We start from the raw sequence: 22,531 nt of genomic DNA on the forward strand, positions 1-22,531 counted from the left end.
GCAAAAAAATAAAATAAAATAAAAAGAAATACTTTGATCTCTGAGGAGCATGGCCAGATATGATATGAACACTTGATATAACAGGCAATTTACAATTTATATATCACTATTCCTGCTACTGAGGTTTTTCTTGGAAGTATCTGAATAGCTATTATAGAGATTTACAATATTACAAAAACAAAACATCTCTACAATATTCTCACTATCATCATAATCCTGTAATAGCGGTCGGTGTCTTCATTTTAACTATTTTACTGCCTTATAGAGATTACCATTGCCACATTGAGGATATTTGTACTCATTTAGTGCACTCTTCAGTGCACATTACATTGAGAGGATGTGTGTTTCTCATTTGCTCAATCTTTTTTTTTTTTTTACTTTGTTTACAATGTACTTTTAAAGTGAGCCATGTGTGCCTCCAATGTGTACACTTAAAACATTGACATGTAATCCTAAATCAACACCATTCCCAGCTAATTTCACATTTGCAATGGGTGCAAACAAGAAAGAGCTAATTGAAGCTGAGTATGAGCTGGAGTTGTGATAAGGGCTCAGAGGATCCGGGGCTGGAGGGTCAGCTGGTAGTTGCAAGCATTCCAAGCAAATTATGATGACCTAAAAAGATATGAGATAGCTTGATTCCTATCAGGGTTTGAATGGTCCCACCCCCCAAAAAAAAGATCTGAAAAGATTCCATTGTCCATGTTAATGCAATAGTTAGGCATTTGGGGAAATATGCTCATTCACTTTCTTGCCAAGAGTTAGGGTTAGATCAGAAGATAGATTCCACTCTCATATATGTATGCTAAACCAGCAGCAGATAAGCTTAGCTTAGCATAAAGACAGAAAGAAAGCCTGGCTCTGTCCAGCAGTTGAAAAATCCTACCAGCACCTCTGAAGCTTTTTTATTAACATGTTACTGGGCATCTTGATGACAAGACTTCAGGAAGTCCCTGCTCCCACCCAAGAAATATTGTGGCATGTAACTGCTTCAAGTCTTGATGCTAAGCTACAGTTAGCTAACTGCTTCATATTTAGCATACAGATATGAGTGTTATCTGTCTTCTCATCTAACCCTCGACATGAAAACGAATAAATGTCTTTCCCAAAGCGTCAAACTATTCCTTTAAACATTCATAATGTATATGTAATCTTTTCTACATGAGAGAAAAACATTAGAATTGGGTAATTATTACCCGACAGTGTGGAAAAAAAAGATACCTGAATGTGTGCCCATTTATTGTTATTGCATACATTAGCTGTCACTGAAACCATGCTAACCTGTGCTGAGGCAGTTGAGGTTAGCTGTGTTGATAGCAGTCCAATGACACACTGAAAACTCATCTGCCAGATGGCTCAGGGGGAGGGCTTCAACCAGGGAGCACTTTAATCAATCTGATTAAGGGGAAATGCTGCCTGTATTTTTAGCCACTCCAATGGCCAGCCATAGGCCATTCATTGAATTTGGTTTCATTAACTCTTATGTTTATCTCTTGGGTGGATGAATTTATAAACAGCGGTGAACTAAAGTAGGAGCCAGAATAAGGGAACCATTAGCTATTTTAGCTAATACGGTTCTTTGGGTAATCATTTAATGAATAACATAACTAGTCCCTCTATTATTCCAATAATAAGGGCCTCATTTATGACCTGAACCTGCTGCTTAAACTGACAAAATACAATTTGTCTTGGAAAAGGGTAAATTATTGTTGCTAGAGTTGCAGCCTGGATCACTGACCGGATGCTGTTTAATGCCAAGAAACAACATGACCTTAACATGAAAATCCCCATAGATTCCAGTGAATTCCTTTCAAACTCAAAACAGTCCAAATGTTGAAGGCAATTTGGAGCGATGGTGAATATGATGTTATTTTATTAAGATTAATTGCGATTTAAAGTTACTGGTATTTTTTGTCTTAACCCTAAAAGAAAAACAAACACTTGAAAGCATCACAAAAGTGAAGTAGCACTTTAATCTGCTTCAAACTAAGAGACAGCTGTTCTTGCAGCACCAACAGCATAGAAATCTCCAGCTGACTCCAGACGATTCCTGCCTAAAACATGTGGTCTGTGACCAGCTGTCAACAGTTTACTCATTTGCTGGCATGGCTGATTATTTTGATCTTATGTAATGCGATGATGTGCAAGTCACTATCAGGAAAACTATCCCAGATAGATGCAATAATGCACAGTTGATCAGCACAGCACAAACGTGTAGCAATGATAAACAAGCAAGAGAAGGAAATTGATTGCTGGAATTGTTAGCTAGAGACAAATAAATCATCATTAGTAGTCTCCGAGCACAGCATAATTCATTTTGAAGATGTGATGCAAAAGGAAATGCACTACTGTGTATGCTGTATTACTCATAATAAGAGTGACCTATATGTTATTCTACATCTGTCATCATCTCTTCTCTCTTAACCAAAGAAATATAGGGGAAGATGCCATTAAGTGGTTTACAGTATAGTACGGACCGTGTACCTATATATTTACACACCAAGGCTGTGTAAACATACACACTTCCTCTCTTTGACAGATTAGGATGTAAGCCCTCATTCAGCTCTGAGACCTGTGCTTTGCTATGACTCACTTTTTTTTTATCATATTACGTTGCAAAAGCTCCAGGAAGACTGTATTGTAAGAGTTTAAACTGGTACTTTAAAGCTGGGTGATGCCTCTGGGACTGTAAACTGCTCCATAGCAGGTGTGTTTTCTCTATGTGGGACAGTGGGGAGTTGCCTGGAAAAACCTGTCCACATGTGGCAATGTTTTGAGTGTTTGCATTATTTTTACAGTATTACTCATCCCAAATAATTATTAACTGAGGCTCCAAGGATATGGAAGACAGAAAGAGAGAACTCTTATCTTAATCAGAACTGAGTACATCACATATGACTTATGTCAAAATTCAAAATGCATTATTGGCATATATCTGTTTGTATGTGTGTGTGTGTGTGTGTGGGGATGGGTCTGTTTGGGGGTGTTGGATTGCATGTGTGTTAAATGTCTGGCATTAACATGTGTCATCAACATAGCATTGCATGATTAAAGGTTCGTTGGTTTGGGTTGTGATCATGTCTCATTTAAAAAAAACAAAAAACTGCTCCACCTCAATTTGGTGCGTGCATAAGTAGTGTCGCTTTGCTCCCTTTAGGCAACCCTGTAATCAAGTGATATCAATTAGTCAGCTAGCTTGTAATGCCATTAGCTAATTAAAGTAGAAAAAGTCCTTTCATTTCAGTCTTCATCACTGACCTGATAAGGGGGGTTGAGCAAAAGTCGGGGTATTAGCAGAGGTCATTGGGATCATCTTGGAACCATGAATGTCTATACTAAATGATGCTTGAGGAAAAGTGACAGGATCATCAAAGGATTTATCATCTGGGGACCATTATTGTTTGTACAAAATGTAATGGCAATCCATCCAATAGTTGTTGAGATAGTATATACAGTATATGCCATACAGTACAAAGAGCCATGTATTCTTTGTGATCACAGCCTTACATTTCAAGAAAGCAATAATCTATCCTGAAAACGTAACCTTTTCAGGGACCAAGGGATACAGGATTTGTTCCAGCTTGACGACTGTGCACTCTGAGGAGTTTTTGCTGACCTTCCCTGAACCGTAGAAAAAATAACCTTAGATAGAATTATGAGATTTTCACTGACAGCAGTACCATAAGGGTTTGTCGGGGGCTAGTTGTTTACATTGAAGTCGGCATGTGTTTGCATGCGTTTCATGTATTATGGCCTCTGCTGCACCCTTATAGACTCAGATTCAGTCCAAATGATGGATATCAAATAACATCAACATTGATTTCTGTCCGCTCTGAAAAAGCCCTTATTTTATCATCTCGTGGTGCAATTGAAAACAGTCAGGCTTAATTACATAAAGGCTTTTGCTATCTAACCTGCTTATCTATCTAGTTTTTGTCTCTTTATTTCTACACTTTTGACTTGAAAACGTCTCTTTTTACGTACTTTTTTTTGGATGATTTGGCAACAAAATATTCTGTTCCCTTTCTATCTAATAGTCAACACTTTCCATTTACAAACAACTGGGCCTTGTATGCAGCATATTTTATTCTGCATCAAGGAAAAGCAGTCTTGACATTGATTCCATTAATGCAGGCTTTAAATGCCTTTTATTCTACATTAGCATCACTAACACTGACAAGGATTTAACCACCAAACACTCTGTGCCACGAGACCCTAGCAGCAGCAGCATCCCCATCTTCAACAGGACATTGAGTGACATTGAAATAGACAGATAGTCCGAGGGATGGCAACGCAGCATGGCATGCAATAGCCCATGCAGCCAGGAAACAGGCAAATAAACTCACATTATGATTCACCACTGACCAGGCCAGTAAGCGTCAAGAAAAGCCCAGAGGACTCCGGTCAATCTCTGAAGACATGCACAAAATGCAAAAGTCCTATTTATAGCCTGACTTGTTCACAAAAATGTCAGGATACAAATGTTTTTCCCTGACACCGCCAGAAGCAGAGCAACCGATGTAGAAGGAAATTATCAAATTGGAAAGCGGAGAAATTTGACTTGAGCACAAAAGGTTCTTTTCATTCTATACTTTAATCAGAAAAGTATGGAATAATGAAAACCTTTCTTCAACTGAATATGTCAGCAAATGTGGATAAAAGGAGCTGATGTGAGTATGGGTGTTTGAGTGCCCAAATAACTAGGTAGGGATTTTGTAGTTGGTACCCTGAGAACCATGTTTTGTGTCTATAGCCATGGACTGTCAAGTTAGAAACATGCTGTACCTGTGTGCACTGTATATGAGTCTGTACTGTATGTGTGAGGAGATGAAATGAGGAGGCATTTACTACATTCATTTACTACAAACGGTCCTTTGTTGCCATTGTAAAATGTGTAAGGTCATGAAGTAGTCTCAAGAATTTAAGGAGCTAGAATTTGGCCCATCAATTAAGAATAATTTATTTTTAAAAACAATTGCAGCAACTGATGTATTGACGCCACTGGAAAAAGAAATAAACTTGTCTGCTTTACAGATATACTGTTTTTATTAATTCTCTTCCTTAAACTTTAAGAGCTCTTCTCAGAAGCCAAATTAGAATTTGGAACAAAAATACACATTAAATCAGTTGTGTTTTATATAAAAGATTCATAGGATCTGTCTTTTATCAAAAGTGCATTACTGGGATCATGACCAAAAACAAATGGGGCCATTAAACTATTAGAGATTTAATCTGGACATCAATGAGATCAAACAGATTCTGGACGTCCTGGAGAGTCAGCCGAGGGGTATTTCCTTTTTGAGTGAAAAGCTATTTGACCAAGTTCTGCCAACAATTTAACCTCTGCTTGTTAAATATTTATTTATTCTCATGTATTGATTTGTACTCTTTTAGGAGTGATATTGTTCACATAATCATTTTGTCAGCATATCAAATTCTGCCTGAAGTGGATACTAGCCATTATCTAATTTCACTAATGCTAGCGTTTTTGCTACCCAGAGGGCTGTGCCACTGTCTTAACTGGTTGTGGTGTCATGAAAACAAAGTTCAGATAAGAACTGAACGTGCTAAAAGAAAAGTCCAAGGTGAAACATGCCGACAATGACACACAATGATACGGTACATCTGACGGATTAAGCTCTTTTGTTAGTCCATATCCTATTTTAAAGCACTCACTGCTCTCTCATCACACACACACACACACACACACACACACACACACACACACACACACACACACACACACACACACACACACGCACACACACACACATTCATTCTTTTACATTCATACTTCCTGGTGTAATCCTCTCATTTGTGCTCCCATGCTCTTCCCATTTTAAACCCTTTCACTATCCAAAGATCAGGAGACACTTCTTTACTCCTCTGACGGTAGATGCCTAATTGCCTGCTGTCTTTTCCTCCACCCCTCTTGCCTCTCTCTCTCTCTCTCTCTCTCTCTCTCTCTGTGTGTCTCTAGAAGTGTGACTGCCTGCTTAGCCTGGAAGCCTATTCAGCCGACCAGAAGCGCCGCGTGTGTCAGTGCCTGAAGGACAACATTGACAAGCAGCTCCAGCTTCACAGGAGGGAGCCTTCATTTCCGCATTTTGAGCAGGTATGCCACATTGACACGCAGATCTAGGAGCATTTCCAATTTCATTTGAAGCCAAAGATGAATCAGTAAACACATGAACACATGGGAATGCATATATTTGTACATGCCCCCATCACAGATACCCTGTGAAAACCACACACTTCCAAGCATATACATACACTTTCCCTGCAGCTCACATTGCCATCGTTATGATTTTCCACTTAGCTCTTACATTTCTTTGGGCAGGTTTAATGCTGCCTTTATCCGGCTGCATTGGGATAGTTGCACTGCTTTAGTTGAGTGTCAACTCAGTGCAATTTAAGTCCTGCTTGGCTCTGTTTAGGTATGCCAAAAGAGGGATATTTGCAAGCAAAAGCAGGTTTCTGTTGCTGCACTATATATATATATATATATATATATATATATATATATATATATATATATATATATATTAACTAAACTCTGCCTTGTGAATTGTATTTGTTGTGATCATTTGATCACACTGGGTGTTTTCTCAGTGTGCCAGTTGACCTATAGTCTGGTGACAGCAGTGATGTATAAAAACTACATATTAAGATGTACTATATACTATCAAATTATTCAGTGTGATTTCATGTTGGAAAGCCAACTGCTCTGTTTTGTCTTTTACATATTTGTGTTTATGTTCAGCTTCCATCTCACTGCAAAAAGTACTAAGAAGTTGTTGTGGCTGCAGTTTTCCTTTTAAAATACATTTAGAAAACATATTTTAACATACAGCAGATATGCAGCAACATTAGCATTCAATTGGAGTCCTGTTTTTGTTCACCTGATGAAGTCCATTATGTACTCTCCTTGTAGCTCTGTCTTTGGTCTCTACCAACCCCTGATGTAAATATGTGGCTCTTTAGCTGCTAAATGCTTCACCATGTAGCTATAGTACTAACTTTCTCTGCTGTTTGATGCTGGGCAGATTTCTTTTTAGCTTTTTGGCTTAAAACAGCTGCCTGCTGTGACCAAACAGAATGCTATGATAGAGAACCAAAACAGTACATTTAAAGCGTAACTCTTGCCAAAATGCAACCTAGGGTCTTTTTGTGAATAAAAACCAAGAGTTACACTTTAAGGCCAAACAGTGAGCCGAAAGAGCCAAGGGACACTGCAGAGTTGGGTGATAGTTCTCTGTGGGTTCATCACTACAGGCGACCACATTAAACACAATTACTGATTTCAGCTGCTCGTCTCTTCTGACAAATCACCTTTGTAGATCTGTTATACTTTTTGGATGCATTGAAATGGATCAAATAAAAGCAGTGAGTTTAATCCCCTATTTGTAACGTAGCACAATGGCGGTGCATGGGGCTGTTATGCATGCACTGTACTGATCTTAAAGTGCTCACTGGGCTCACTTGAGTGGCCTGATTAAGAGGGTGGCTGCTGGGGAGCTGTGAATGAGATGACTGTGACCCAATTTGGTAATTTTAAGCGTTACCTTTGGAAATATACTCAGATATATACATTTATACATACCACACACACACACACACACACACACACACACACACACACACACACACACATATATATATATATATGTATGTATGTATATATGTATATACTTGTCAGGTTCTCTCATGCCTATTTGGGGACATTTTTATGTAAGCTTTTTGAGGGAGTTCTTACAAAAAACCTTGGACCAAATAAATACATTCATGTGGAACAGTATTCAGAGTTGTGAAGGTGTAATTTGCATTTAATTGTCTAGATTTTAGCTTTTTTCTTTTCTTAATTTTTACTTTTATTTTGGATGAACAGCAGATAGCCCATTCACGTCATCAATTTCAAAGTAGTTTATTTGAGTTTAGCTGAAAGGTGATTAAAAGGGATAAATAGCCTTGTGTATAGCTGTCACACCTGTTGTTCATTAGGGGTTCATTTAATCAGCACATGAAAGAGAGAAAGAGAGAGAGGGACAAGCCGACAGTCTTTCATGCTTTTCTCTCTCTGCAAAAGCATCAGGATGAGACCTGATCACTTAGAAGTGTAAGTGACTCAGAACTTGGCCCGTATTTAAATATTTTCCAATATTTAAACTACTTTAGGGAACTTTATGAACTTTGCCTAATAATTCAACAGATTTAAACATGTAAACACTGTTTCAAAGATAAGATACTTAAGCTTCCAAACAACATTTTACTGCTACAGTGTTTTTCTGCAGGAATGTGTGTACACATATAGTAACGTTTCACAGCAACACAAACATTGTTCCTGTGGCTTTCCTTGCCTGTTTCCTCCCATGATCATTGTCAATTATGTACACAGGGGCGGATTGGCCATCTGGCAACTCTGGCAAATGCCAGAGGGGCCGGACCATTTTTTTTAATGTGGGCCGGTCAGATTTCTTTTTTTTAATATACAAATAAATTGTCTTTACAGGCCGACAGCGCAGAGGACGGGTTTTTATCGCTTGCACAATTTCACTATAGTTATAATAATAATAATAATAATAACAATAATATTAATAATAATAAATATTAAGCATTTGGCCAGTCGGCAACGGCCGGCCTGGTCCCGAGATGGGCCGACCGACCCAATCAAAAGTTACTCAAATTGGGACATTCAGTCAAAATCAAGCACGTCACCTTCAAACGGGATCTCCGTTTGCAGGGTTCAGGCTGTACTAGACTCTCCCAGTAATCATGATGCTCTGGAGGACCGGCTGCAGCATCGAGAAGCCGCTGCTGACGGGCGCAGAGCTTCGCCGGAGCTCTGACTGCTGTCTGTCCGCGCGGCCGTCTGACAGCATCAGTATTCAATTGAGACAGTTTCATTACCGGTAAAAACGTCTCATTGTTGCAGTAAATAGTAGTCTAATTCAGTGTTTTGGTACAGTTGGTTTTAACACCTGATGCTAAGTGTAGGCCTATAGGAGTACACATGACAACCCTGAACAAGCAGCATCATTCTGCTCCGTCTTTCTGCTGTGCCCCATTCACGTAGTGTCACGTTTTACACTATGAAGGTTAAACTCTGCAATTAATCCGCGGTTCACATATATGTATGAACTGTGGTGGTCCATTACACTGTAGTCTCAACATCACTGATCATTTTTGATCAATAGAATATAGAAAACATTACACTTCACAACGTTTTGTATCCATAACATGATTGTGTTATTGTACAATTTAGCAGTAAAAGCAGTAGCCTATGTAAGTCAATCCTACATTTTTCAACTTGTGAGCAAAACGTGCTCCTTGGGGGGAAAAAGTGACCATAAAGCTCTGTTCATGCTAATTAAACAACTGGACCTTGAGGTCAAGTGTTGTCCTATCCGGCCCATGTCCCAGATGTGAAAGCCCCCTTACTGGACTACTGAATATAATAATATTCCATTATATTTTATATTTTAAATTGTTACCTGCCACCAGAATTTTGTGATTTCCTTGCCATAAATATAGACGTTTTTACCATAAATTGGTGCCCAAAAATGTATCAGAATGCAGGAATTGAAGTCTTTTACCCTCAAAATTTCCTGGGGGAGACCAGACCCCCCCTGCTTTATGTGTTCCCCCAAAGGCCAATTCTGAGCAAGGAAAAACCCTGAAGTATAATCACAGACAGCCATAAAAACATATTGAAATTGCAGAGTTAGAGAGTTAAAACAGATGAAAAGATGGAGAACCAGACAGACAATATCTACAGTGTCAACAGAGAGAAACACAGGCAATCGAACAGACAGACAGTGACAACAAAGAACAAAATACCAGAGGTGGGACAAAGTCATTGTTATGCAAGTCACAAGTAAGTCTCAAGTCTTTGCCCTCGAGTCCCGAGTCAAAGATGAGGCAAGTCCCGAGTCGAGTCACAAGTCAAAGCCAACAAGTCTCAAGTCGAGTCCAAAGTCCTACCATTTTAGTTTCGAGTCATTTCAAGTCCTCTTACCACAGAAATAAAATTTATACAAATCATGTATGTCTGTAAGATTTGTATTTATTTAAACCTCTTTTTATACAATGACATTAATCAAATAAGGGCCCGCATGTTTTGCAAATTGCAACTCTTTTTTTGTCGACTACCTCGTAATTTTTATAGCCAAACGAAACTATCTTCGGTATCATTTTGCCAACTGGCGCGTTGTTGCTTGTGCTTCATTGGTTGTCTTGCAATGTGCCTGCTTAGATGCTGTCGAATCAAAACAACGTGGAACTACAGTGATTGGATGTCGTGCAGGCAGCGCGCGTGCTCTCTGCATGCATACAGGTGGTGCACATTTTTTTCACAGATGCAGATAAACTGAGAGTGGCGCGGCCGTGTGAACATTTTCTTCCCCAGTTTTCATGGGAAGTAGCAAGTCTTCTCGAGTCAAAAGGCGCAAGTCCAAGTGAAGTCACGAGTCATTGATGTTAAAGTCCAAGTCGAGTTGCAAGTCATTTTGTCGAGTCGAGTCTGAAGTCATCAAATTCATGACTCGAGTCTGACTCGAGTCCAAGTCACATGACTCGAGTCCACACCTCTGCAAAATACCGTAGAGAATGACAGCATACAAACGGCATCAACAGACAGAGAGTATGTGTACATTTGTTTTAAACGTGTGCTCTTTAAAAAGTAGTAAGCATTGTTTGCCAGTTACTTACATTAAATGTTTAAAAATCTGTTAAATAAGGTACTGCTTATATTATTTCACCATCTGTACACAAATGTAATTAGTGAATGCACGTGTCCGTGGGTGGGGCTGCATGGTAATGTGGGCTGGTGTGACTACAGTGCCAGGGCTGAATTTTTGTCCCAGTCCGCCCCTGTATGTACATGTGGCTTAATGGATGAACACATTTACACACACTGCAGTGTTCAATTTGTTCAATAACAAAACAGCTTAGAAAGCACACTAAGTCACGTAAGTCACCACCATTTACTCTAACTCTATTGACCGAACCAGTGTATTGATTAATTTAAACATGGTAAAAAAAAAAAAAACTGCTCTGATTGATTGCATTTCCAGATTTTAATTAGCAATGATCCTTGCAAGATATTTCCTTGGCCCACATGTTAAAGCTTTCTGTAATTGGTAACTTATTAGAGATGCACCGATTGACCGGCCAGTGACCGGAATTGGCCGATTTTCATGTCATCGGCCATGACCGGCGACCTGCCGGTCAGACTGACATATGCCGATTTTATGCCGGTCAAATTCACTCGGGCGCCACATGATTTACATCGCGCAACAGCAACATCACACGTGCACATGCAGGGTTTTCGCTGTATGCATGTAGCAGCGGCGCACTGCCGCTCAATCAGCTGTTTATGAAATGTCATAAAGTCGTAATTATACACGGCTCTGCAGAGCCGTCTGCTCTACTGATCTCAGGCGAACAGTCAGCCACTCTCTCTCTCTCCCCTCTGAGGCTGAAAAACTGGAACATGAAAACCGCACTCACGCGGGTCCCGTGAAATATGACAGCTACAGTTTATCGGAAAATAGCGTTGGGCACACTGACTTTGATGAATTTACTGTTTATCAGACCCCAGATGAGACAAGAAGCTAACGTTAGCAAACGCTGTGTGGTCCCTCTGCCTCTGACGCCCCGCTGGCCGCTGTAGGAGACGCTGTAAACAAACAAAAAAAGAGATGCTGTATTCCTCCGACACGCTGTATTAACGTTACTGTTTAAAACGCTTTCCAGGTTAGTGGGGGTGCGTACCGCTCAAATACAACATTAAAAACATAGTAATCTTTAAAGAGTTTAGTTTTGTTGTTAAACTGTGTGTAAAATGAGCGGTGACGTTAAATCATCTGTTTCAGGTAACGGCACTCTAGGGTACCGTCTATTTGCTGGATTGTTCCGAGGTAACCATCGTAACTAACGTTAGCAGATAAGCCTGTTGACAGCAACGGTAGTGTTCACATTTATGCACAATGACACATAAAGCAAACTTTCAGGTAACGTTACTATTGACGTTCAAACAGGCCTGTGTGTGTTTTGAGAAATATCTTTATACTGCAAGGCTATATTTATTTTATTTTTATTTGTTATTTATATAGGCTATTATTGTATTGCCATTACCTGTTTTCCCTGTTTTCATACATACAGAAGTTTAGTTTGCTAAATATATCACATTTGTTGAGTTGGATAATGGATGTGAAAAGAAGGAAATGGTTCTTCCATAACATTGCACTTTAGATGTGTGTTAAATTCCTACACCAGGAGTAATTTATATAGTTGTATTTTATAGCGATCAGTTATCTATTTAAAAAATGTTCTATGTTCTATGCAGAATGTAACATTTTCTATTAAAGAAAAGATAGAAAATAAATATTTGTGTGTGCTGTAAAGTTTATAAGAAAGCAAACTAAAGCTTCTTTTGAGTTTCATAGGAGGAGGTAACTGCCTGCTTGACAGACACGATCCATGCTCCACCAAGTTTTTGCCTAATGAAAAAAAAACTAAAAAACACCCCGTATATGATATCATTGAGCTAGCTACTACAACCTACAAGCTGACAGTCAAGTGTAGTTTAATATGATGCCACAACATACCCCCACATTTTAGGGCTCCACAATTAATCACATTTTTTGTTTTTATCGAACTCGCAATATAGACTAGTGCAATATCCAAACCATTCAGAATTAAGTATTGTGGTGCAGCAGAGATGTCCCAGCTCACAAATCGTATCCTACAGACTCAAGAAAAAATTCTTTGTTTGGTACAGATCCTCGCATAAATCACACCATAATCATTTAAACAAAAAATGTTTTTAATTTTTTCAATGAAAATGAGAATAATGATACAAAAATTAGCATTCCCTCCAATATCGTGAATCATATCGCAATCGCAATATCAGTCAAAATAATTACAAAGATATATTTTTCTCATTTCGTGCAGCCCTAATACATTTATGAAATGAAATAGACATACCTGAGGGCCAGTTCGGGATCGGTTTTGAATCATTTACAATTGCGTAATTGTCTCCATCTGTTGAAAGCCCGACTGTCGTCTGTCACTTTCCCTTTTAGCTTTTAGTTGTTCGTTGTTTAATTTCCTTTTTTCTGTGATGGCCCTGCCCCAGAATTAGCCATAACTACAACAGATAATTTCTAAAATAGAATTAAAATACAATTAGACCTATATAAAGATATCTCCTGCTACCTTTTACATGGCTGGATACTCACTAACACAGTGTTACTATAGAGCCGGTCTGCCTGCCGTAAATCATTTTGTGACTTTGCGGGAAAAATCAGACACAGGCAAAGGCATTAATAAAAACTATATTAAAATAGCTTTCTTTTTACTGTTAGTCTTGTTTGCTGTTACAGGTTAGTTATTAGAACCTTTTACTGTAATCTTGTATTCAGTGGAAATCTGAACGATGTCCTGAAGGCAAGGGGAAGACATGCTTAATCATAACATTTTACATCTTGACAAATTAGTTCACTTTTGATTGCATTTCTCCAGAGAACCTTAGAGGCAAATAGTTTGTATTCAGTCAACTCCAAATGTGTTTAATTATATGCAAATCAACTTTGTCAAGAAGAGAAGAGATTGCCTTTGTATTATCGTATCTGATACATAGGAGCCTTTAAAAACCAAAGTATCCTTTGGGTATTTTCACATTTGCCAAAGAAAGGAGGACACATTCCTATAGATAGTGTAGACACACATGTGGGCCATGTCCTTGCACAGACAACCACTGCATTAGATAAATACATCTAAAAAAAAGGATGTTAATATCTGAATCACACGAAACAAGATTGCAAAAATGCAGCAATGTCCCCTTCATAGATATAATGATAAACATGTGCACCTTGATTCAAGTTCTATCCATAAAGGTTTGTAAGATGTTAAGAGTTCATCTCAGAGAATGTTCCACTAATTCACCATGGAGGAATATTCCTTTGGTAGTGCTTAAATAACTTAATTTCTGCCCCATTGTTAAAGCTGAGTCAACACTAGGCAACTTACTGAATAGAGTGTATATTTGATGCACTGTGTCCCTGTCAGTGAGTGAGAATTGCAGCGAAGGAGCTTTAGAAAATTACCCACACATACTCCTTGTGTCAGAAACTGCATTTATCCTCTCATGCACAAAGCTAAGTAAATCCAAACTTCGCTGAAGCATGCACTTTACTCAAGAGTTATCTTCAAGTGTGCCGAGAGGGCAGAATCCACTCCAAAGGGAAAACACGCATTCCTGTAGAAATCACATCCATTCTACCTGCTGATGTTACTTTGTTCATTCATGTTTTTCCAATAAATGGGGTTACTCCGTCACAGTATTGTTGTCTGCAGCTGCCCCAGTTCCTCTAGTCCCTGAACGCTTTGAATGCTTCCCGTTGGAAAAATTTGGATATGAGCCTTTTTTACTTTAGATACTTCTAATCATCCAGTCCCTCTGTGAGTGGGGCATGATGGGAGTTTGCCAGTTTCTATTTTGTATGAAGCTTCATTTAAAGTCAGCAGATGTTAAACAGAGGATTTTGGGTGAATGTTTATGATGACTAACACCATCTTTAATAACTGATGCCTTTCTTTCTCTCTGGCTGTTTCACTCTGTCAGCAGCGCATCGTGAAATAAATAAAGACAGAATAGTCTGACATGAAGTCATAGATACCACAAAATATCTTGCAGCAAAGTGGTCCATGATTTAGATGGGAGGTGGTCAAGGGGATGAGATAGTCATGGATGTTAGTCAATGTGATGTTATACTGTCAGGTGGATGACCCGGGACAGAGACCTCCATAAAGATGCAGAGGCAGCTGTCAGGCTTGGAGAATTCGACAAAATATGCTCATTCAGTTAAAGACAATTAAAAACCTCTCAGTTAATTGGCAAGTCATGATTTAATGCAAAATGTTAATTTTACATTACACTGACTTTATGATATTATTTTCACTTTAGTTGATTTCGGTAAAGTATTCAAACTCATTCAGATTGAGTTGTCAACTTGACTTGTTTTGTACAATATTACATTACCAGACCATAAACTGCAGCATTGGTCTCATACACTGTTTACATTTTGTGATCACTTTGTTCAATATCTATTTATTTCGCATCGCATATGTCAGAGTGTGACATCACAAACTTCAATCAGGAACGTAAAAAAATGTTTCGATGGTCAAGGATCTTTAATCAGAATCAAGGAGTTTTTATCGTGGGATCCTAAATCAGCACTCTAACATGCTCAGTATACAGTATATAAACCAGTAATTTTTTTATTTGTTCCTGTACTCATGTACAGAAACGCTTACCCTTGTGGTCTGGTACCCCACAGCCATTATAAGTCTGTGAGCTCTTTCCTTGGAAAGCTTCCGGTACATTCTTGTCTGACCAGCATTAGCCACTAAGCTGCTGGAAAAATAAAATTGTTCAGCTGCACACACACACACCCTCAACTGGGAATTAAGGCAGGACTGGCTATTTTAAAAATGGCAGCCGCACTTCATCACACACAGTTAGCATCTGATGAGCAATGCTGGCACTCCTCTGAGTCAGAAGTGAAAAGCAAACTATCTGCAGTAAAAGTTGCATAAATCTATTGGAGTGAAAAACAGTGAAAAAAAGATGGCTACTGCTAATGAACAAACTGTGTATGTAGGGGTTCGGAGGCAGCTTGTTCTGTTCTCTCTGGCTGTCTCATTTAAAAAATTATGAGAATCTGTTTAAGCTGCTGAAGTGGTTATAATACAGCATTTATGTTGGATGAAGTAGTGACGCAGTATGACAAGGACCCTATTGCTTCACCTCTCTGTTTTACTCTTTCTCTTTACTTATTAAAGTTTTGATGATGAATTTAAAGAAAGCGGTGGTCTCTCCTCTGTCTTTCATTCTGCCATGTCTCTCAACTGTAGGCAAACTCGATCAATGATACATGAAGCTCTGGAAAGATAGGAAGTGTCAGTGAATATGCATTTTTTGAGCAGCATATCTCACTACGAGGGCACACTGAATCTTAAGCAGCAACACAAAATAATAAACAGAAAATAAGCTGCTGGTTCCACAGGATTTATCAGAAAACTGAAAAATTATATTTTCTCCCATTTTGTATACAAAAATGTTGAAAGGCCACACACATCTGCAGCGTCTTGACACGTATCAACTTGTCATGATGTGCTGCTGTCCTGCTGTATTTCCCAGCATTGCATGTCAACTCTTCAGAATAGCAGCACATTTACCACATTCAGTCCCCTGATTGGCACATGCTGGCTAATGTACCTTGCCTGCTTCTTCAGACTGTGACACGTTCTGCATGTGTTAGCGTCAGTTGACATCTAAGACACCGGTAAAGCGTTGTTACGATTTAGTCATCGATTTTGAGCAGCAGTACCATAAGTCAATGGTCAAAGATTCCTTAAAAATGATTTTCCCAGCATGGGGTCTCACTGGGAGATTGAAGATGTACATGTTTTCTCTCAGAGAATCAGTCATAGGTTTTTAACTTTAGAGAGTTGAAGGGAAAGACTGCTTCATTGGCTTACAATAGGAGGCAGTGAGTGACACAGGAGATAGGAGATGAGATGTTCAATGAGGATAGGAGTGAGCAGCGAGTGAGGCTGCTACACACCTGTCATTATCTTAAAGGGGGAATTACAAACAGTTTAAATACAAACATTTCCATGGTACATGCCAAATATAAGGAACCTAGTGAAAGTCTTTTTGCACCCTTCTTGCAAGATCACTCAGTTGATACATACAGTCTGAAAACAAGGTCATAAAGTATCTTTATATAAAGTCAAATATGGGCAACATCTTTACTGTAGACACACGTGATTAACATTTCTCTCGCTCTCCTTGTTTCTCTACAACAGACACACACTTTCCCCTTCATTGTCTCTAATTAGACACGGATGAATTCCATTTGTCTTGTCTTTGCTCGTCTTTTTTCTTCACACACTTGCACATACACACAACACAGCACTCTGCATGCTATTTTTGGGACATCCAAATTTAGCATAACTGGAGCAGATATGAGGAACCAAGCTGAAACATTTCATGTATAGTCATATCATAGTCAAGTTATGACTTGCTTTCTTTTCAATGGTATTTTATGAGATTTCTACTTCTGAGAAGATGCTTTAATGGCAAAAGAGCAGTCTGCTGGTTAGAGAGATCATCTTTCAAGATCTATCTAAAGCGTATCAGAATTGCTTTAGTTCAAGTCTGACTTTTGCATAGAAAGTGTCAAAGATTTGGAGTGAAGTGACACTATGAAAATGTTCTCCACTCAACCTTTTGTGTGTTGCCATGTTGTCATTAAGGAAGGATATCCAGTCCACTAACTGTTACAGTGACTTTTTAGTTATTTTGTGTGTGTGTGAGTGACAGAGGATGAAGTGACAGCACTATCTCAAAATTTCGTTTGCAGACTTCTTGAAAAATATTGAGAAACGCCGGTGTCCTTCAGATAATACTACTGCATATGTGGATGCATATGTCAGTAATTTAAAGCCATATATTATGCTATGTTTGGTGCACTTTCCTCATTCTACAGTACATTAATATGGAGGCTGTAGTTGAGCAAAAAACAAGAAACCTCACCTGATCTTATGTTTTTTTGTATCCCTTCTTTGTGGTTTTTTCTACCAGAGACTCAGTTCTTTACATTTTTTAAATTTATTTCAGCCATTAAGTGCAACTAAGCCATTTTCCATCTTTAGTCTCTCTCTGTCTCTCTTTGTCACTGTCTTTGTTCCTCTCTACCTCTCCCCGTCTCTCCGTCAGTTACACACACTTACAGCTCATGGATGTTATTCATTGTGGCCTGTAGTGTAGGATTCATTTCCTTGTTTCTTTTTAAACATTAATGAGTTCCCTTTGATGGAGTGGTGTTTGGCTTTATTTTAGCTCACCTTAACTATTCATAACTGTGTTATATAATGGTAATTATGCATCAGCATAGGAGCTGGCACACTCGGTCCTAAGAAGTTACAGCCGTGCATGAAATCCATTCACTGTCAAATTTAATTATGCGCATTCTTTAGTCCAAAAGATAACGTTTGCCCCACTGAGCATGCAATGGAGCTGGGAAAAAAGTTTAATTTGCAAATAACAGGGTTTTTTAATTTTTTTATATTTAAGTGTTTGATGACAGTAGAGAACTTTAAAACATCCTGCCACTAATTAACAATAAACTAGGCTAAAGTGCTGGAAGCAGTCGAAATTGGCAAACATGGAAATATAGTTTGCATTAAGTTGATATTCTACTTTTTTAGATGTCAGTGATTACTTTATGCTTTACCCGGAAATGTTTTTTTGAAAATACCAGTGAGGGAGACAGTAGTCTGTGCAGTGTAATCGACAAGGTTTAAAACAGCTATTTGAAAAGCCCATTATTTATTAGCACATGATATGATTAGATAAGGCCCGATGAATAGCTTACATGGCTCCCCTCAGGTCTGATGCAGACACATGGTCATTGTAACAGGCTGTGTGTGTGTGTGTGTGTGTGTGTGTGTGTGTGTGTGTGTGTGTGTGTGTGCGTGTGCGTGTGCGTGCGTGCGTGTGTGTGTGTGTGTCTTATTAGGTGTGAAAGACATGGCCCTTAACATCCTGCTCTTTGATAGGTTTTGATTCAGTGCTTTGATTTGCGAGGGAGCAACTTCTAAAAATAGCATTTAGAGGAAGAGAGTGTGAGAGAGAGAGGGAGAGAGAGGAAAAGAGAGAATGAGTGAGGGAGAGAGAGAGAAGGACGTTGAGTGCTTTGGTCTTCAGAGAGTTAATTGCATTTGATCTTTCCATCACTTTCTCTACATTTTCAGTACTTCACATTTTTACAATCCCTCCTTTCACTCTCACACTTTTCTCACTCCCGGTTCCAAGTCTTCATTTCTCATCCTTCACCAAATCCCTCTTTACTTTTTACCCTCCCTTTCTCTCTCTCTCTCTCTCTCTCTCTCTCTCTCTCTCTCTCTCTCTCTCTCTCTCTCCTGTCTTTTGCACACACGTTGAAACGTGCATTATTACCGAGCTGGGACTGCAGCAACAACACCGACAAGACACAGAACAAGAGGAGCACTTACACATCCAGACAAACGGACAGGAAAAAAAAGATCACATATGGTCACATTGTATTAGCAGCCTGTCTCTATTCGCGCCGCACACATGCTCTGTCAGTGAGTGTATGTGTGGATGAACTGTGCCATTCCTTTTTGGCACTCTGGGATGCAAACCAATAAAACCACACACTCAAACACACTGAGCGTCCAGATGCCTGTGTCTAAGGTAATGTACTGTTATCTTTTGTACTGGTATGAAGGTCAAACTGAGAGCTCTTTCTGGAGACTTCTGGTGGCGTCTCTATAGTTGAGATCAGTATTATTGTCTTTGTGTGTGTGCATGATTATTACTGCAAATATGGTTTATGTAAATTTGACAGTTTATGTTGTGTCTGTAAGTAACACTATTTGCACGCTGCGATAACAACTGTTCTACAAATGCTGTCTGAGGTGAAGTCCAAACTGTTTTTACATTAGTCACATTTATTTCACACTGCACAGTAATTGTTTCCTTTGACATGTTTTTGTTTCTGTTTCTGTTTCTGTTATCTTGGTTCCAGTAAGCATGAATATCTTCTTACTCTTTTCTGAATTGCATTTTCATGTACCAGTCATTACATTTTTGTGCAGGATTGAGACAGACGTTTGGTGTTTGGTGTTCGTTCTGTTGTGAATTATTCTTTAGTGAATTAAGGCTCATGTAGCTCCACAGGCAGATCATTTAAACACTTGACTATCTCTGGGTGCCTTATTGCTTACTGTCTAAGTTTGCATTGTTAATGTTGACTTAGTATCCGTGTAATTGTGGCAAACACTTTTGAGTTCATGTTTTTGCCCTTTCAGTAATTAGTATTGAACGGTTACCTGCTGTATACAACACCATCTGTCAGGATTTTTTGTAAGTGTACCCAAGCTAAGAACATAGACAGTAATGTAGATGAAGTTTAACAGCTTTATTGCAATGTTACTGAGGGGCAAGAGGCCTGAGAGCTGGAGAGTGGAGCCAGGAACCTCAGGCAGATGGCCTGGGGGGCAGAGCACTTGTAGAGTGGAGGACGGTAGGGCCGATGTGCGGAGCAGGTCTGGTGGGCGACCAGGAGGCAGGGGCACCTCTGGGCTATGGTCAGGAGGACGGCGCTGCTCTGGTGGAGGACCTTGAGGTCAGCCCAGAGGTCGGTGACGGGACCTTTATAGAGGTTGGAGATGGGATCCTACTGGAGCATGGCCATGGAGATGGGACCCCTCTCGAGGATGACCACGTAGGCTAAAGAACTCTGGAGGAGGGCCACGCCTTCTCTTCGGGACTCCACGTGCCCCGTGAAAATCGCAAGGCGAGTTCCCTCAAAAGGTGACCCCCAGACATTAGGGCCGGCCTACAACCTCACGCTGCGATACATATAACGATACAGAGGCCACAATACGTATCGCAATACACGTTGATTTGAAATGACCATGTCCTACACAGAATTTTTAGCTGTTGTTTATTAGTCTGTTATTAATTATTAATAAGTTAATACATGCAGATTTCATTTAAAATTGAAGATGTTTGAATAAATGTTTTAATTGAAACATGAACTGTTTGTGTAATGTGGATTGGCCTTTGCTGCCACTCTATTGTGCCCTGCACCATAGGTCATTTTTCTTTTTCTAAACTGCCACCACAGCATTTGCTGCTGTATCAATACAGAAGCATTTGCATTAACACGCGCATAAGCAATTGGTAGGTCATAATATAGTGCCTTAGAGTTTGAGCACAGCTCTACCGGATGTTAGGGTGGCTCCTTAACTTGCCCAGAGAGTTCAGGGAACAGGGGGGCTAGCCACACTAGGACAAGAAAGCGGGGGAATAGCTGCATCAGGACAGGAGAGCAGCAGACTGGCTGCAACAGGACAGAAGGGACAGCAGGCTCGACAGGACAAGAAGGGCAGCAGGCGGAGACAGGAGTTACAGGTTCAGAAGAAACAGGCTGAGAAGTGCTTGCAGGCAACTTCCACCGGTAAGATGTGTCAACGTCAACACAGGCATACTGCGCAGGTGTCAACACTTGGGTTTCAACACTATTCAACAGACATTGCTGCAGTGTTCATATTTTACATACACTGCTACATGCTGTCAGAGAAACCCTGTATTATTGGTTGCCCATGTTTATTATTTCTCCCCAATTTCAGATTGCATGTTTGATTGTGTGGTTGTGGTTTAGAAGCCTTTATTGGTGATTTTGCTACACCCCATAAATTAAATTACATTTATCTACATGCTACTGTCACGGAAACCTGTAATCTTGGTTGCCAGTGTTGTTAATTTCTGCGATGGTCTGTGTCTGCTGGGTCCATGTTGGCCATATCGTCAGGATTGTTTGTAAGTGGACCCAAGCGCAGACAGACAAGGATGCCGATGAAGTGTAACTGGTTTATTGCAGTGTTACTACTGTAGAAGGTGATGGGTTGAAGAGAGGGGGATAACTGGAGACGGCAGATGAAAGAGAAGGAATGGACAGCGGAAGGGCGGCATGGCAGGCAGAGGAAGCAGCGGAGTGATTGTCAGCAAGCAGGCAAACTGGCAGATGTGCAGACAGGCAAACAAGAATACTGGAGCACAGGGAACAAACATGCATTAACTTGGGTAACAAACACCCAAGGAAAACTCTAGATTCTACATATACTATAGATACTACAGCTAGCTACCATTGATCTGGCACCGGGTGGGAGAAAAGGTTGATATGCTGGAGAGGTGGTGAGCTGATTGCAGGGAAGTGTGCTGGTAGGCAGGGTGCAGGCGAGCACACACACACACACACACACACACACACACACACACACACACATACATACATATACGCACACAGAGTGGGAGACATTGAAGCATGAACCTGGGACATTGAAGACACAGGAGGAGTAGGGAACACAGGGAAACACAAGGGAGAGACAGGCACAGCCATGGCTGTGACACCATATTGTTATGTGTTGGAAATTAACCTCTTAAAGGGTATTGTCAGTGATGGATAGACGTTGACATGAGCAACTGTGTAAAGAGACAGCAGGTGTCTTTGTCTCCTGCCTTTCATTGTCAAATGTTCCTTGTCACACTGAGGAGATAAAAAACGTTTTCCCTGAATAGCATTGAGAGGCTCTTGAGATAACAGAGTGAGAGAAATGTTAGAGAATAGAGAGAGAGAGCGAGAGTACCACCATTCAGGTACAACAGGTACATTTGTTTATCTAAGAAGGCACAGACAGGTTTCCATTTAAATAAAGTACAACCTTTTTAGCTCAGTTTCCAGAAAATCTGCACAAAAAATACTGTAATGCAAATATTAGGATAACAGTAGAAATCATGATGAAAATATGGCATATCTGTTTAATTTGCATGTTTATTTGAGGAACGCTACATTCTTCTCATCCTCTATATTTAGTGTCTTCAGTGGACGTTTAAGTCAAATGCTTCATGCATGTCATGATCTATTTGTTA

The 22,531-nt window shown here is 39.7% G+C and overlaps 1 protein-coding gene across 4 annotated transcripts in view; it reads left to right on the forward strand.

Moving 5' to 3' along the window:
* rgs3a (regulator of G protein signaling 3a) overlaps nt 1-22,531 on the forward strand; it is a 160,544-nt gene that overhangs the window by 76,151 nt on the left and 61,862 nt on the right. For 3 of the 4 annotated variants that reach the window (XM_031277731.2, XM_031277735.2, XM_031277736.2), the window contains one exon: nt 5,981-6,115. In XM_031277731.2, coding sequence (XP_031133591.1) covers nt 5,981-6,115 — 135 coding nt within the window. Of the gene's footprint in view, nt 1-5,980; nt 6,116-19,030; nt 19,289-22,531 lie in introns of those variants that run through there. The other variant, XM_031277737.2, reaches the window with a different exon arrangement.

Source organism: Sander lucioperca, chromosome 14 (assembly GCF_008315115.2).
Source record: "Sander lucioperca isolate FBNREF2018 chromosome 14, SLUC_FBN_1.2, whole genome shotgun sequence".
Classification (NCBI taxonomy): Eukaryota; Metazoa; Chordata; class Actinopteri; order Perciformes; family Percidae; genus Sander; species Sander lucioperca.